Source organism: Somniosus microcephalus, chromosome 6 (assembly GCF_052327205.1).
Source record: "Somniosus microcephalus isolate GS21.2 chromosome 6, FLI_Smic_1.0, whole genome shotgun sequence".
NCBI classification, from domain to species: domain Eukaryota; kingdom Metazoa; phylum Chordata; class Chondrichthyes; order Squaliformes; family Somniosidae; genus Somniosus; species Somniosus microcephalus.
The window spans coordinates 92,629,072-92,642,968 of NC_140992.1; the positions used below are offsets into that span (position 1 = coordinate 92,629,072).

Here is a 13,897-nt window from a genome sequence, read left to right on the forward strand (position 1 = left end):
GCTACCAGCAGCAATGCGGTCTTTCCAATAGTAAGAACTAATAGCTTGAATTTCTAAAGGAGCTATATTGAGATGTAATGAAGTAAAACTCAATTGATATTTTGCTTCAGATCATCACCAATGATCTAACTGAATGGCAGAACAGGCTCAAGGGCCTGAATGGCCTACTCCTGTTCCTATATGAATTCAATGTCTCAAGAAAGGATAGTCATTACTCTAAATGTGTTTCATGCAGTCAGTGTAGATACGGTCAAATTTTAGTTTAGTATTAACCTCTTGTACCATTTTTTTGATTCTAACTACTGTTTTTTTTTTTAAATGGTTGGTGAAGGAGATTATACCTTAGTAAGAATTACGTTGCTAGTTCCATGAGTTTTTTTTAATGATGCAAAAATATGCAATCACTCCAAGATTTAAGCACTCTGGTTTGAGTGGTTAATGAATTGTTGGTTATTGAGTTACCAGATGTAAGGAAATTGGTTTAATTTAGTCTTATTTAACATGTTCCTCATTCTTTCAGTACTGAAACATGCTGGACAACCTTTTGAACATTCACCTGTCCGATTCTGCACTCAGAATGGTGAATACATCACAATTGACACCAGTTGGTCAAGCTTTGTTAATCCTTGGAGCAGAAAAGTATCCTTCATAATTGGAAGGCACAAAGTCCGAACGCAAGTAGTTTTACATTTTTATGAATATGCTCATGATTTGAGCGAACTTGAAATTTGGACCTTTTTTTTTAAATGGAATCCTAAGGTTTTTTTTGCGTTGCCTGCTTCAGTGTAAAAGTGTTTTTTTTCTCTCCCCTGCATTGTTGTTTTCAATTGGGTTATGAGCAATTTATAGCATGGATGTTGGTCAGACGCTCCAGGGGTTGCAGAAATTGTAAGCTGTGGCTGGGTACGAGAGAAGCAGGAGGACGGGAGAGAGAATGTGGAAGGAAAATTTTCATCTATAAATCCCAAAATTCCCTGAATTAATGACCATGGGGCTAGAGGAATGGTGCCAGGGGGAGGGATTCAAGTTCCTGGGACATTGGAACCGGTTCTGGGGGAGGTGGGACCAGTTCAAACCGGACGGTTTGCACCTGGGCAGGGCTGGAACCAATGTCCTAGGGGGAGTGTTTGCTAGTGCTGTGGGGGAGGGTTTAAACTAAAATGGCAGGGGGTTGGGAACCTGAGCTGGGAGACCGAGGAAAGGGAAACAAGGATAAAAGCAAAAGATAGGAAGGAGAAAAACAAAAGTGGCAGTCAGAGAAATCAATGGTTTAAATCAAACATGGCCACAGTAAATAATAATTCGAATAGGTCTAAGAGCGTTAAAAAAACAAGCCTGAAGGCTTTGTGTCTTAATGCGAGGAGCATTTGTAATAAGGTGGATGAATTGGCTGCGCAAATAGAGGTAAACGAATATGATTTGGTTGGGATTATGGAAACGTGGCTCAAGGAAGGCTAGGACTGGGAACTCAACATCCAGGGGTATTCGATATTCAGGAAAGATAGGCAAAAAGGAAAGGGAGGTGGGGTAGCATTACTGGTTAAAGAAGGGATTAACACAATTGTAATGAAGGATATTAGCTCTGATGAGGTGGAATCTGTATGGGTAAAATTGAGACATACTAAGGGGAAAAAAACGTTAGTGGGAGTGGTTTATAGACCTCCAAACAGTAAGGCGGAGGTTGGGGATGGCATTAAAAGAGAAATTAAAGAAGCGTGCAATAAGGGCACAGCAGTCATCATGGGTGACTTTAATCTACATATAGACTGGGCCAACCAAATGAGTAACAATACTGTGGAGGAGGAATTCCTGGAGTGTTTACGGGATGGTTTCCTGGACCAATATGTCGAGGAACCAACCAGTGATCAGGCCATCTTAGACTGGGTATTATGTAACGAGAAAGGATTAATTAGCAATCTTGTTGTAAGAGGCCCCTTGGGTCGGAGCGATCATAATATGATCGAATTCTTCATTAAGATGGAGAATGAAGTAGTTGACTAGGAGACTAGGGTCCTCAATTTAAATAAAGGAAACTATGATGGTCTGAGGAGCGAGTTGGGTAGGATTGATTGGGGAATGGCACTCAAAGGGGTGACGGTGGATAGGCAATGGCAAACATTCAAAGACCAAATGGATGAACTACAGAATTTGTTCATCCCAGTTTGGCATAAAAATAAAACAAAAAAGGTGACCCAACCGTGGCTAACAAGGGAAATTAGGGATAGCATAAGGTCCAAGGAGAGGGCATATAAATTGGCCAGAAAAAGCAATAATCCTGAGGATTGGGAGCAGTTTAGGATTCAACAAAGGAGGACAAAGGGATTAATTAAGAAAGGGAAAATAGAATGAGAGTAAGCTTGCAGAGAACATAAAAACTGACTGTAAAAGCTTTTATAGATATGTGAAGAGAAAAAGATTGGTGAAGTCAAGCGTAGGCCCCTTGCAGTCAGAATCGGGGGAATTTATAATGGGGAACAAAGAAATGGCAGACCAACTAAATACATATTTTGGTTCTGTTTTCACAAAGGAGGACACAAATAATCTCCCAGAGATGCCGGGGAACATAGGGTCTGATGAAAGGGTGGAACTGAAAGAAATCAGTATTTGTAGGGAAATGGTGTTAGGAAAATTGATGGGACTGAAGGCCGATAAATCCCCAGGGCCTGATAATCTACATCCCAGGGTACTTAAGGAAGTGGCCCTAGAAATAGTAGATGCATTGCTGGTCATCTTCCAGAACTCAATAGACTCTGGAACAGTACCCATGGATTGGCGGGTAGCTAATGTTACCCCACTATTCAAAAAAGGTGGTAGAGAAAAGGTGGGGAATTATAGACCGGTAAGCTTGACATCGGCAGTGGGGAAAATGCTAGAGTCCATTATAAAAGATGTAATAGCAGAGCACTTGGAAAGCAGTGACTGGATCGGACAAAGTCAACATGGATTTACAAAAGGTAAATCATGCTTGACTAATCTACTGGAATTTTTTGAGGATGTAACTGGTAAAATAGATAAGGGAGAACCAGTGGATGTGGTGTATTTGGACTTTCAGAAGGCTTTCGATAAGGTCCCGCATAAGAGATTAGCGTGCAAAATTAAGGCACATGGGATTGGGGGCAAGGTATTTGTGGTGTATGTAACCGTTCCACCTTTAAGAGAACTATTTTAAGAGATGCACTACTTTATCTTGGCTGCTGTATACTGTAATACCGGTGGTGACCACACCGGTATATAAGTGCTGTGTAATGATTTATTGGGCAGTTCAGCCTGACCTCCGACTAGTAAAGACCTGTTGAATTTACTCTTGTGGTCTGTGTGCAGTGATTCTTATTAACAATAACTAGAACACACAGACTTAACAGTGGCGACGATGACGATCTTACCCTGCGGCAGAGATATATCCAAGGCAGTTTAACGGGCGTCGAGAAGAGGCATCCGCCCTCATCATCCTGCTGAGAAAAGACTCGGGTCTGAAGAGCAAGGAAGAATCCTGACACGAAGCCTTCCATCAGCAACAGGCAGTGATCATCCCTTCTATCACGGTGGTGGGTAAGCCGATCAGCGACGAGCAGCAAGTAGGCCACGTTGGCTGTGAAGTAGGGGAGGGAAAAACGGAGGCTATAAGGGCGGAGAACTCGACCACGGCCGGGGAAAAGAGCCGGACAGAAGTCGGGGCCAGAGGCGCTGAGACTGGGGCAGCGTAAGGCACGGGAGCCGCAGTGAATGCAAACGCAGCCGCTGTAAAAGACCGGGCTGCAAGCGGGCTGGGAGACGCAACAGCGTCGAGAGAGAGAGCTCGACCGCGACCGGGGAAAAAGGCCGGGCAGCTACCGAGGCCGCGAGGTGCGGGATAAAATAAAAAAAAATAAAAAAACGCGGAGAACTCGGCCGCAGCCGGGGGAAAGGACCGGACTGCAAGAGGGGCTGGGAGGCGCGATTTGAGAACCGCTGGGGAGGGCGAACGCAGCAATACGGCAATCGCCATTACAGCCAGCGGGGGAGAAAGGCAAACGCGGGAAGCCGCCATTTTCGTAGGTGGGGGAAGAAGACAAGCGCGGGAAACCGCCATTTTGAAAAAGAAAAAAAATTATTTTTGTTTCTCAAGATTGCGAGGATGCCTAAGCGTGGTAACATCAACTATTTCGATCCCGATGTTGAAGATTGGGCCACGTATGTAGAACGCATAGAGATTTATTGTAAGGCAAATAAAATATCAGATGAAGATAAAGCACTAACCTTACTAAACTCAATGGGTGCGAAGACATACGGGCTATTCAAGCATCTTCTATCACCAGCTAAACCGGCGGATCAGGCTTTCGCTAATATTGTTGCTGTCCTGAGAAATCATTTGAACCCCACACCACTGATGTTAGCGGAACGATTTAAATTTTATGCGAGAATGCAACTGAAAGAGGAAAGCAACGCGGAGTATTTAATTGAACTGCGTAAGCTAGCGAAATACTGTCAGTTTGGGGAAAGACTGACCGAGGCACTGAGACAAATTCGTGTGTGGATTGTCGAAAGAAGGAACACAAAAGCGGCTGCTTGAAGAGAATGATCTTACACTTGATAAGGCTGTCACTATTGCAGCATCGCACGAAGCCGCAGCGAGAGGCACTGCGGAAATGCAGCTGAAGGCAGCGGTACTCAGCGTAGATCAAATGGCTTTGGGTACAGCGAAATGTTATCGTTGTGGAAAGACAACACACAATCAGAACCAATGCTGGTTTAAAAATCAGGAATGTAGAAAATGTGGCAAGCTTGGTCACATAGCTAAAGTATGCCGGTCAGGAAAGAAGACCAGCAACAAAAAGTCACCGCAGGAAAAGTGCAGAAAGGTACATAAGGTGGCTGAGAAGAGTTCGGATGAACAGAATTCGGATTCAGACTCCAACAGCAAGGAACTGGGTAGTCTGAGAATTCACAATGTGAGTAAGGAAGCTGACCTACAAACTATCTGGGTCACACTTCAGATAGCAGGAGTCCAAGTGAAGATGGAATTGGACACCGGATCGGCGTTGACGGTCATGAATAAGCAAGATTACAAAAGGTTATTCACACATTCCCCTACGGGATACGGAGATAGTATTGCAGACATACACGGGGCAAAGAGTATACCCCATCGGAAAGATAAAAGTCACGGTGGTACACAAGGGCAAAGAACACCAAGGAATGGACTTATATGTACTACCTGAGGGAGGTCCACCACTTCTGGGACGGGAGTGGATCAGGAAAATAAATATGGACTGGCACTCCCTAAAAGCAATAACGGTAGATTCCGGAAAAATAGATGTCAAACCTGAACGATTGTCCAAAATATTGGATGAGGTTAAAGAGGTGTTCCAACAGGGACTGGGAACACTGAGGAATTACGGCAAAAATCAAGATTGCAGAACATGCAAACCCAAAATTTTTCAAAGCCAGACCGGTACCTTATGCGATACGACCTGCTGTGGAAGCTGAGCTGGAAGGGCTAGAATGTTCAGGAGTACTGTCTAAGGTAGACTGGAGTGAGTGGGCCACGCCCATTGTTCCCGTCATGAAGCGTTCATCGAGTAACAAGCCAGGGGAACCGGGGAAGGTCCGCATCTGTGGAGACTTCAAGATCACGGTTAATCCGGTGCTTCACACGGTGCAATATCCGCTTCCGCGGATTGAGGATATCTTTGCTTCATTGTCTGGCGGGAAACACTTCACCAAGATAGACCTGGCGCAAGCGTACTTACAGATGGAAGTTGAGGAAGAGTCGCGCCAGTATCTCACAATCAACACGCACAGAGGCTTGTATCGATATAATAGACTGGTTTTTGGAGTGGCTTTGGCTCCAGCAATTTGGCAGAGGGCCATGGAGCAGGTATTACAGGGAATTCCAAGCACTCAATGTTACTTGGACGATATCCTGATTACAGGAGATGACAATGAGGAACACCTTGCAAATTTGAAACTGGTGCTCACCAGATTGAAGGAATATGGACTTCGAGTTAATCGCCAGAAATGTGAGTTCTTTCAGAAACGGATCTCGTACTGTGGTCATGTCATTGACCAGGAGGGGCTGCACAAGTCACCTGACAAGATCGAAGCTGTTGTGAAGGCTCCCGCTCCGGAAAATGTATCCCAGTTGAGGTCGTTCCTAGGGTTGATTAACTATTACCATAAGTTTCTGCCAAATCTATCCACGGTGCTGCACCCGCTGAACGCTCTTTTGCAGAAAGAAGTACCATGGAAGTGGAGCGAGGACTGTAAGAAGGCCTTTTGCAAAAGCAAGGCATTGATCACCTCAGAGGAAGTGTTGGCTCACTTCAACCCAATGCTACCTATTCGTTTAGCTTGTGATGCTTCTCCTTATGGTATTGGAGCAGTACTCTCACACAAGTTGCCAAATGGCTTGGAAAGGCCAGTCGCATTTGCATCCAGATCATTGACCTCCGCTGAGCGCAACTATGCTCAGATAGATAGGGAGGCTCTCAGCCTTGTGTGGGGAGTAAAGAAGTTTAATCATTACCTGCAGGGCCAGAAGTTTACACTGCTGACAGACCACCAGCCGTTGGTATCCATTTTTAACCCTAAGAAGGGTGTTTCGGTGATGACCGCACAGAGGCTCCAGAGATGGTCCCTTTTCCTAGGGGCACATCAATATCAGATAGAATTCAAAGGTACAAAGCAGCATGGTAATGCTGATGGGCTGTCGCGCCTGCCACTACCTACTGAGGAGGAGGCACCGACGGTTGACCCGGTGGAGTTATTTCACTCGACCATCATCGAATGTTTACCTGTCACCAATACAAATATTGAAAGGGAGACTAGGAATGACCTGACACTGTCCCGGGTCTACGAATTGTCAGTAAAGGGATGGCCAGCCCATGGTGATCCACTGTTACCGGCATTCTCAGCAAGACGAGAACAGCTGTCCATCTGTCAGGGAACATTGATGTATGGAACAAGGGTGATTATCCCTCCTAAGTTAAGAGAGAGAGTTCTAAAAGAACTACATGAAGGTCATCTGGGGGGAGTCAAGATGAAAAGCCTTGCTAGGGCTTATGTGTGGTGGCTGGGTATCGACCAACAGATAGAGGATCTGACGAAAAGCTGCTAAGGGTGCCAAAAAGTCCAAAATGCACCTCCAATTGCACCGCTGCATCCATGGGAATGGCCTTCAACCCCATGGCAACGTGTACATATTGACTTTGCTGGTCCATTCATGGATTCCATGTTTTTAATTGCGGTGGACGCACATTCTAAATGGCCAGAAGTGATTAAAATGACTACCACTACCTCGGAGAAGACAATCGCGGTGCTAAGAACGATATTTGCAAGAAATGGATTGCCAGAGCAAATATGTTCAGACAACGGACCACAGTTCGTGTCAGAGGAATTCCAGAAATTCCTGAAGAAGAATGGGGTGAAACATTATACCTCTGCCCCATATCATCCAGCTACGAATGGGCTGGCCGAGAGGTTTGTACAGACGTTCAAAAAGGCAATAAAGGCCATGAGCGAAGATCAGATTCCACTGCAACACAAGGTGGACAATTTCCTACTGGCATATCGAAACGCCACCCATGCAACAACAAACCAAAGTCCTGCCATGATGTTCTATAACAGGAGGTTGCGGTCCAGGTTGGACTAGTTAAAACCAAATGTGCGGAGGGAAGTCGAAAACAAACAGTTCCAGCATATCAATAACAAGCCCACTCGGAGTTTTGAATTAGGACATCCGGTGTTAGCCAGGGACTATAAAAACGAGAAATGGCAATCTGGAACAATTTGGGCCAGACAAGGACCCCTGATGTACACGGTAGATGTTGGTGAAAAGGTAATGCGACGTCATGCTGACCAACTGGTGGGATCGAGAACAAGGGTCGAGCCCATGGTTACGACAGAGACAACCGTGGAGGAAGTTAGTGAACCTGAAGCATCTACCTCAGAAGTGAATATACCTGATGATGACGTCCTATCCATAGGGGATCAACTAGATGAGTCACCCCAGCAACGAGAACCAGAGACCCCTGAAAGGCGTTATCCGTCTCGGATCAGGAGGCCTCCTCAGAGACTGAATCTGTGAACTGTTTTTACATGAAGTTGTGTATACATGCTATTATGTTATGTTTAATGGGGAATATATACTGTTAAGCTAAAAAGGGAGGATTGTGGTGTATGTAACTGTTCCACCTTTAAGAGAACTATTTTAAGAGATGCACTACTTTATCTTGGCTGCTGTATACTGTAATACCGGTGGTGACCACACCGGTATATAAGTGCTGTGTAATGATTTATTGGGCAGTTCAGCCTGACCTCCGACTAGTAAAGACCTGTTGAATTTACTCTTGTGGTCTGTGTGCAGTGATTCTTATTAACAATAACTAGAACACACAGACTTAACAGTATTGACTTGGATAGAGAACTGGTTGGCGGACAGAAAGCCAAGAGTTGGAATAAACGGGTCGTTTTCCGAGTGGCAGGCAGTGACTAGTGGGGTACCGCAAGGATCGGTCCTAGGACCCCAGCTGTTCACAATATATATTAATGATCTGGACGAGGGAATTGGATGTAATATCTCCAAATTTGCAGACGACACAAAGCTGGGTGGGCGTGTGTGCTGTGAGGAGGATGTCGTGAAACTCCAGCACGATTTGGACAGGTTGGGTGATTGGGCAGAAACATGGCAAATGCACTATAATGTGGATAAATGTGAGGTTATCCACTTTGGTGGCAAAAACAGGAAGGCAGATTATTATTTGAATGGTAATAGATTGGGAGAAGGGGAAGTGCAAAGAGACCTGGGTGTTATTGTGCACCAGTCGCTGAAGGTAAGCATGCAGGTGCAGCAGGCGGTTAAGAAGGCAAATGGTATGTTGGCCTTCGTAGCAAGAGGGTTCGAGTACAAGAACAAGGATGGCTTGCTACAGTTGTACAGGGCCTTGGTGAGGCCGCACCTTGAGTATTGTGTGCAGTTTTGGTCGCCTTACCTGAGGAAGGACGTTCTTGCCATGGAAGGAGTGCAGCGAAGATTCACCAGGCTGATACTTGGGATGGCAGGAATGACATATGAGGAGAGATTGTGTCGATTGGGCTTATACTCACTGGAGTTTAGAAGATTGAGAGGGGATCTCATCGAAACCTATAAAATTCTGTCAGGCCTGGACAGACTAGATGCAGGAAGGATGTTTCTGATGGCCGGGGAGTCCAGAACCAGGGGTCATAGTCTAAGGATAAGGGGTAAGCCATTTAGGACTGAAATGAGGAGGAATTTCTTCACCCAGAGAGTGGTGAACCTGTGGAATTCTCTGCCACAGAGGGCGGTGGAGCCCAGTTCATTAAGTATATTCAAGAAAGAGTTGGATATATTTCTTAAGGCTAAAGGGATCAAGGGATATGGGGAGAAGGCAGGGACCAGGTACTGAATTTGGATGATCAGCCATGATCTCATTGAATGGCGGAGCAGGCTCGAAGGGCTGAATGGCCTACTCCTGCTCCTATCTTCTATGTTTCTATGTATCACAACTGTTAGATAATCAACTTGTTTTTTTAAACTAGCTTTAAAAGAAATGATTTTTTGGAGCATAGGTTAGCTGTTTGATCGGGGTTTCTTCCATTTGGAATGAAGTTAGGGACAGAAATCACAGAGCGATTGTTGTTTCTGACCCCTGTTGCTCTGACCAGAGTTACTGTCCTAGTATCCAAGTAACCAAATTAGAAGTGGTTTATTGTTATGAATGCTTAACCATCAAACGATGACTTTTGTAACAACAAAATAACCTTCAAAATGTTAAGTATTCTAAATCACGTGCATCAGAAATCTACAGAAAAGTGTTTTTAAATGATATAAGAAGGATGCTCACTGCAAAAAATATCCCCTTAACCTCCAAAATATGTAGGGGTCCTTTGAATGAAGATGTGTTTGCTACTCCGGGGTTGACTGAAGTGAAGACGCTCAATCCTGAAATACAGACCATCACTGAACAGATTCATCAGCTCTTGCTACAGGTATAACTAATTCACATGGTGTATTCTAATGTAAACATGATTTGTGTCTGATTAGTACATTAAATGCCTATTAACTTATCCTTACCATTTTAGCCAGTTTACAACAATGGTTCCAGTGGGTACGGAAGTTTGGGCAGTAATGGATCTCATGCGCAGTTCATGAGTGTAGCCTCTTCCAGCGACAGTAATGGCAACATCACTGAAGAGAGCCACTGGGACAAGCCTGTAAGTTTGATCTCTGTTATGACCTAATTTATGCAAACAAAATACAGTAGATTGTCGCCCAGGCATAAAACTAGTGTTGCAGAATGGCCAGCCCTTGCTGAAGCCGTCCGATTTACATATGCGTTGCTTTTAATGGAAATTAAAGTCAGGCAGTTTCTATTATGGGCGGCCAATCTGCCTGGGTGGCATTGAAAGTCTATCCCAATTATTTTAATTGGGCCCTAATTGAAGTTTTATATATTGCGTGAACTGTTGGTGAAAAAGGATTCAGTTTACATGTGTAAATATATCTTGGTGAGGAACTGTGGAATGCTAATTCCCCTAATTCTCTGTTCCCTGCCCTTCCTGATGGTGTTGATGGCTCTGGTACTGTTACATAGGTTCTGTCAGCCCTGTGGTACTTCAAGCAGCTGATCTTCATTTGAGCATTGGAAAGCTACTTTACGATGGAGGAAATCAGTGCTGAGCCCACGATTGGCCTCAATCCAGTGTCCACGTGTGCATTTTCCAGCAGAAGCCATTGAATAATGACCATGTGTGACAACGTCCATGTGCTGTCAACCGCCACCGCCCCCTCCACCCCCCCCCCCCCCCCCTCCCCATAGCCCAACAGCCCAGACTCATTGAGGCCAATTTAGAGAACACAGCTGCCATCCTAGCTGATATCTGCTAACTTAGCTCAGACTGGGGTCAGACCTAGAACCTTCTGGTTTGTTATGGGTCAGAGTGCATTATTTGTATCAAATCTGAAGAAGAACTTGCAAGTAAGTTATCAAAAAGAGAAATAAATGCCTTGTCTATTTCCTGGATCCTCATTGAGCATTTGGTTTATACCACTTATGCAAAATTAAAATGTTTCAATAGGAAGCTATTGGTATTCATTTAATGTATGTTTTGTGGGAATTGAATAATGTTTTTTTTGTTGTTAATTAATTATAAATATTTGCAGTCAACAAAAAAAAGTTAGTGGCATAGTCCATCTACAAGCCTGAAACCTCGGCACTTTAAGCAAATAGAACTAAAGACTAGTCAATCAGAAAGCCAATTAAATTAATGTAGCAATGGAAATATTTGCTCTAGGTAAAATTCTTAAGAATTAAAGAGATGTCTAATCATGAGTCATGATAGCCTTATAAAGGACTTGCAAGGAAATGACTTGCATTTATATAGTTTCCTTCCATGATCTCAGGATGCCCCAAAGCACTTTACAACCAATGAAGTACTTTTTGAAGTGTAGTCACTGCAATGAAGGGAATTGCGGCAGCCAATTTTGCCCACAAACAGCAACGAGATCCCTAACCAGATTATCTGTTCTACTGATGGCTGAGGGATAAATATTGGCCAGAACTCGTCTGCTCTTCTTCGAATAGTGCAAGGGAATCTTTTACAGAGAGAAGACAGGGCCTCGGTTTAATATCTCATTGAAAGACAGCAGTTAAGCAGTCCCTTGGTACTGCACGGTGATGTCAGCCTAGATTATGTGCTCAAGTCTCTGGAGTGGGGCTTGAACCCACGACCTTCTGACGCAGAGGCAAGAGTGCTACCCACTGAGACAAGGCTGACACCTTCTAATTAGAATGTTGATCAGTAGAGCTAAAAATACTATTTGCCAGTTGAATTCAAACAATGTAAAAATGTTACACTACAGTGTGCTTTAATGATTCTGTACCATCAAAGCTTTCATTAGTTTTTGAGTTTTCAATCTTGTACATCCTGAATTTTAAGAAGTGTTTTTGTCTCATTGTGTTGTTTTGTCATCTCTCAAAAGCAGAATCTGCTCCTATACAAAATTCAGTAATTTTAGAGGAAAATTATTGGCCTTCAATCCTTTGTTTCTTTCTTTCAGATGACGTTTCAGAAAATTTGTAAGGATGTGCACCTGGTGAAAAATCAAGGACAAACAATATTCATTGAGAGCAGAGTAAAGAGTGAATCAAAGTGCAGACACAAAACTGGTAATGGGCTTAATTATTTTGCTGTCATTATCTAGACATGCGTAATAAATTGGCTTGAAATAATTTTGACTCCAATGCATCTTGATTTTGTACATGTGTTTGAGTCCAAACACAGCTGTTGCAGATGCAGCTATTCATGTCTAGTAGCTGCATTAAGAGTTGACGTAGAGGAACATTATTCGGTTTATGTGGGCAGGCTGCAGTAGTTTGGGGTCACTTGGAAAACCACAGTAAAAGCAACAATGTGAAAATGCTGCCGTTTTATTTTTAAATATTCCAGAAATGTAATTCTACTTGAATGCAAGTATACTTTCCTAATGTGTGTAAACATTCAGTTCCTGTCATTTTTGATTTTTTTCTGAGTAACAACATTAAGCAAGAATGGGAGGAAGGAAGTACTTTTGACAACATGAGGGACTACAGTTTCATGACTCAAGTATTTGAAGGACAGTCATTTTAAATAGGAAGTGTCATTACCTGAACCCTGTATTAGAAAAAATCATACATAAAATAATTTCTGATTTCTCCTCGCCTCTCCCCATTTTTTTCTTTTATAAAAAAAAAAAAAAAATCAAACTATAGGGAAAGATCTTCAGATCTGTGAAAACGTGAATGCTATTCCAAAAGTACATGTGCTGTGTAAGCTCTGGGAGTGCATTTCCAGTAAATAAAGTATTAACCAGGTTGCACATAGTACTTTAAATTATTTAAAAGCAGAATTTTTGAAAATTGTAGCTAAACATCTCGATCCTCCACTCCTCATGATGGTTGAATAGTTTGTCAGTACTCGCTGACCATGAAGAACGGTCAATTGGATAACGTACTGAAAAACAGCTGGCATCCCAGGAGCCATACCACAATACAAGTCACCACCTACATTTTCAAATTCATTTTTAACATGGGTTCGCCTATAATCCAAAAAATTAATTCTTAAAACTGACATTTCTTAGCTTTGGATTCTTTTGCAATGGTGTGTTCCTACCCCAAGCATGTAGATCAGAAAGATCGCACATGTTCACATATCCTGTAGCAGCTGTATTGCGAAGGTGCCAGTGGGGATATTCAAACTCAATTTAGGGACACTTTGTAACTTGGAGAAATATAAAGGGATTTATATTAAATATGTTAAATAATTTGTTTAAATGTTTCTTAAATCTCGAGCATCTACGAAACTATGTCGATCTAGCTAAATCGTTTTTCTTTTCCAATTTAAGTGAGGGGTATTTTTCCGAAAATAACCCAATTAGGCTGCGTCTTGGCCAAAGGGTCCAGTCACTTCACCTCTACAGTTATGTTACAGTTTCTTTTTAAGCTTCATATTGGAAACAGTTTGTCCTAATTCTAAAAAATACATATATTTTGCAGTAACACAACAAAAAGAGGCAAGTGGCCAGACCAAAGATTTTAAAGTCAGCCCATCCAAGGGTGCTGCGCCCAGCAGTGTCGTAAAGAACGTGCTTGTGGATGGGTCGAGATGCAAGGAACAGCCTGTATATTGTTATCAACAAATCAACTGCTTGGACAGTGTAATAAGGTGAGTGGGACCCTGGACTGGTGGTTGTGTTCCCATAGATATGCAGATGGGGTCTCATTTTTAAGGGCTGTTGTAGCCTATTTGCATACTTTCAAAAACACCCTTTTAGATATAGTGCCCAGGTCAACAAATCCATGTTGTACAAGTTGCAGTAAAATTGTATTAACAAATCCTACAGTATCTTTCAATGACAAATTGT

General features: G+C 43.1%; 1 protein-coding gene across 5 annotated transcripts in view; it reads left to right on the forward strand.

Moving 5' to 3' along the window:
* Positions 1-13,897, forward strand: part of per2 (period circadian clock 2) — a 96,650-nt gene that overhangs the window by 38,512 nt on the left and 44,241 nt on the right. For all 5 annotated transcript variants that reach the window (XM_085990530.1, XM_085990525.1, XM_085990529.1 and 2 more), the window contains exons 12-16: positions 521-674; positions 9,876-9,984; positions 10,078-10,209; positions 12,056-12,164; positions 13,530-13,698. In XM_085990530.1, coding sequence (XP_085846656.1) covers positions 521-674; positions 9,876-9,984; positions 10,078-10,209; positions 12,056-12,164; positions 13,530-13,698 — 673 coding nt within the window. The remainder of the gene's footprint in view (positions 1-520; positions 675-9,875; positions 9,985-10,077; positions 10,210-12,055; positions 12,165-13,529; positions 13,699-13,897) is intronic.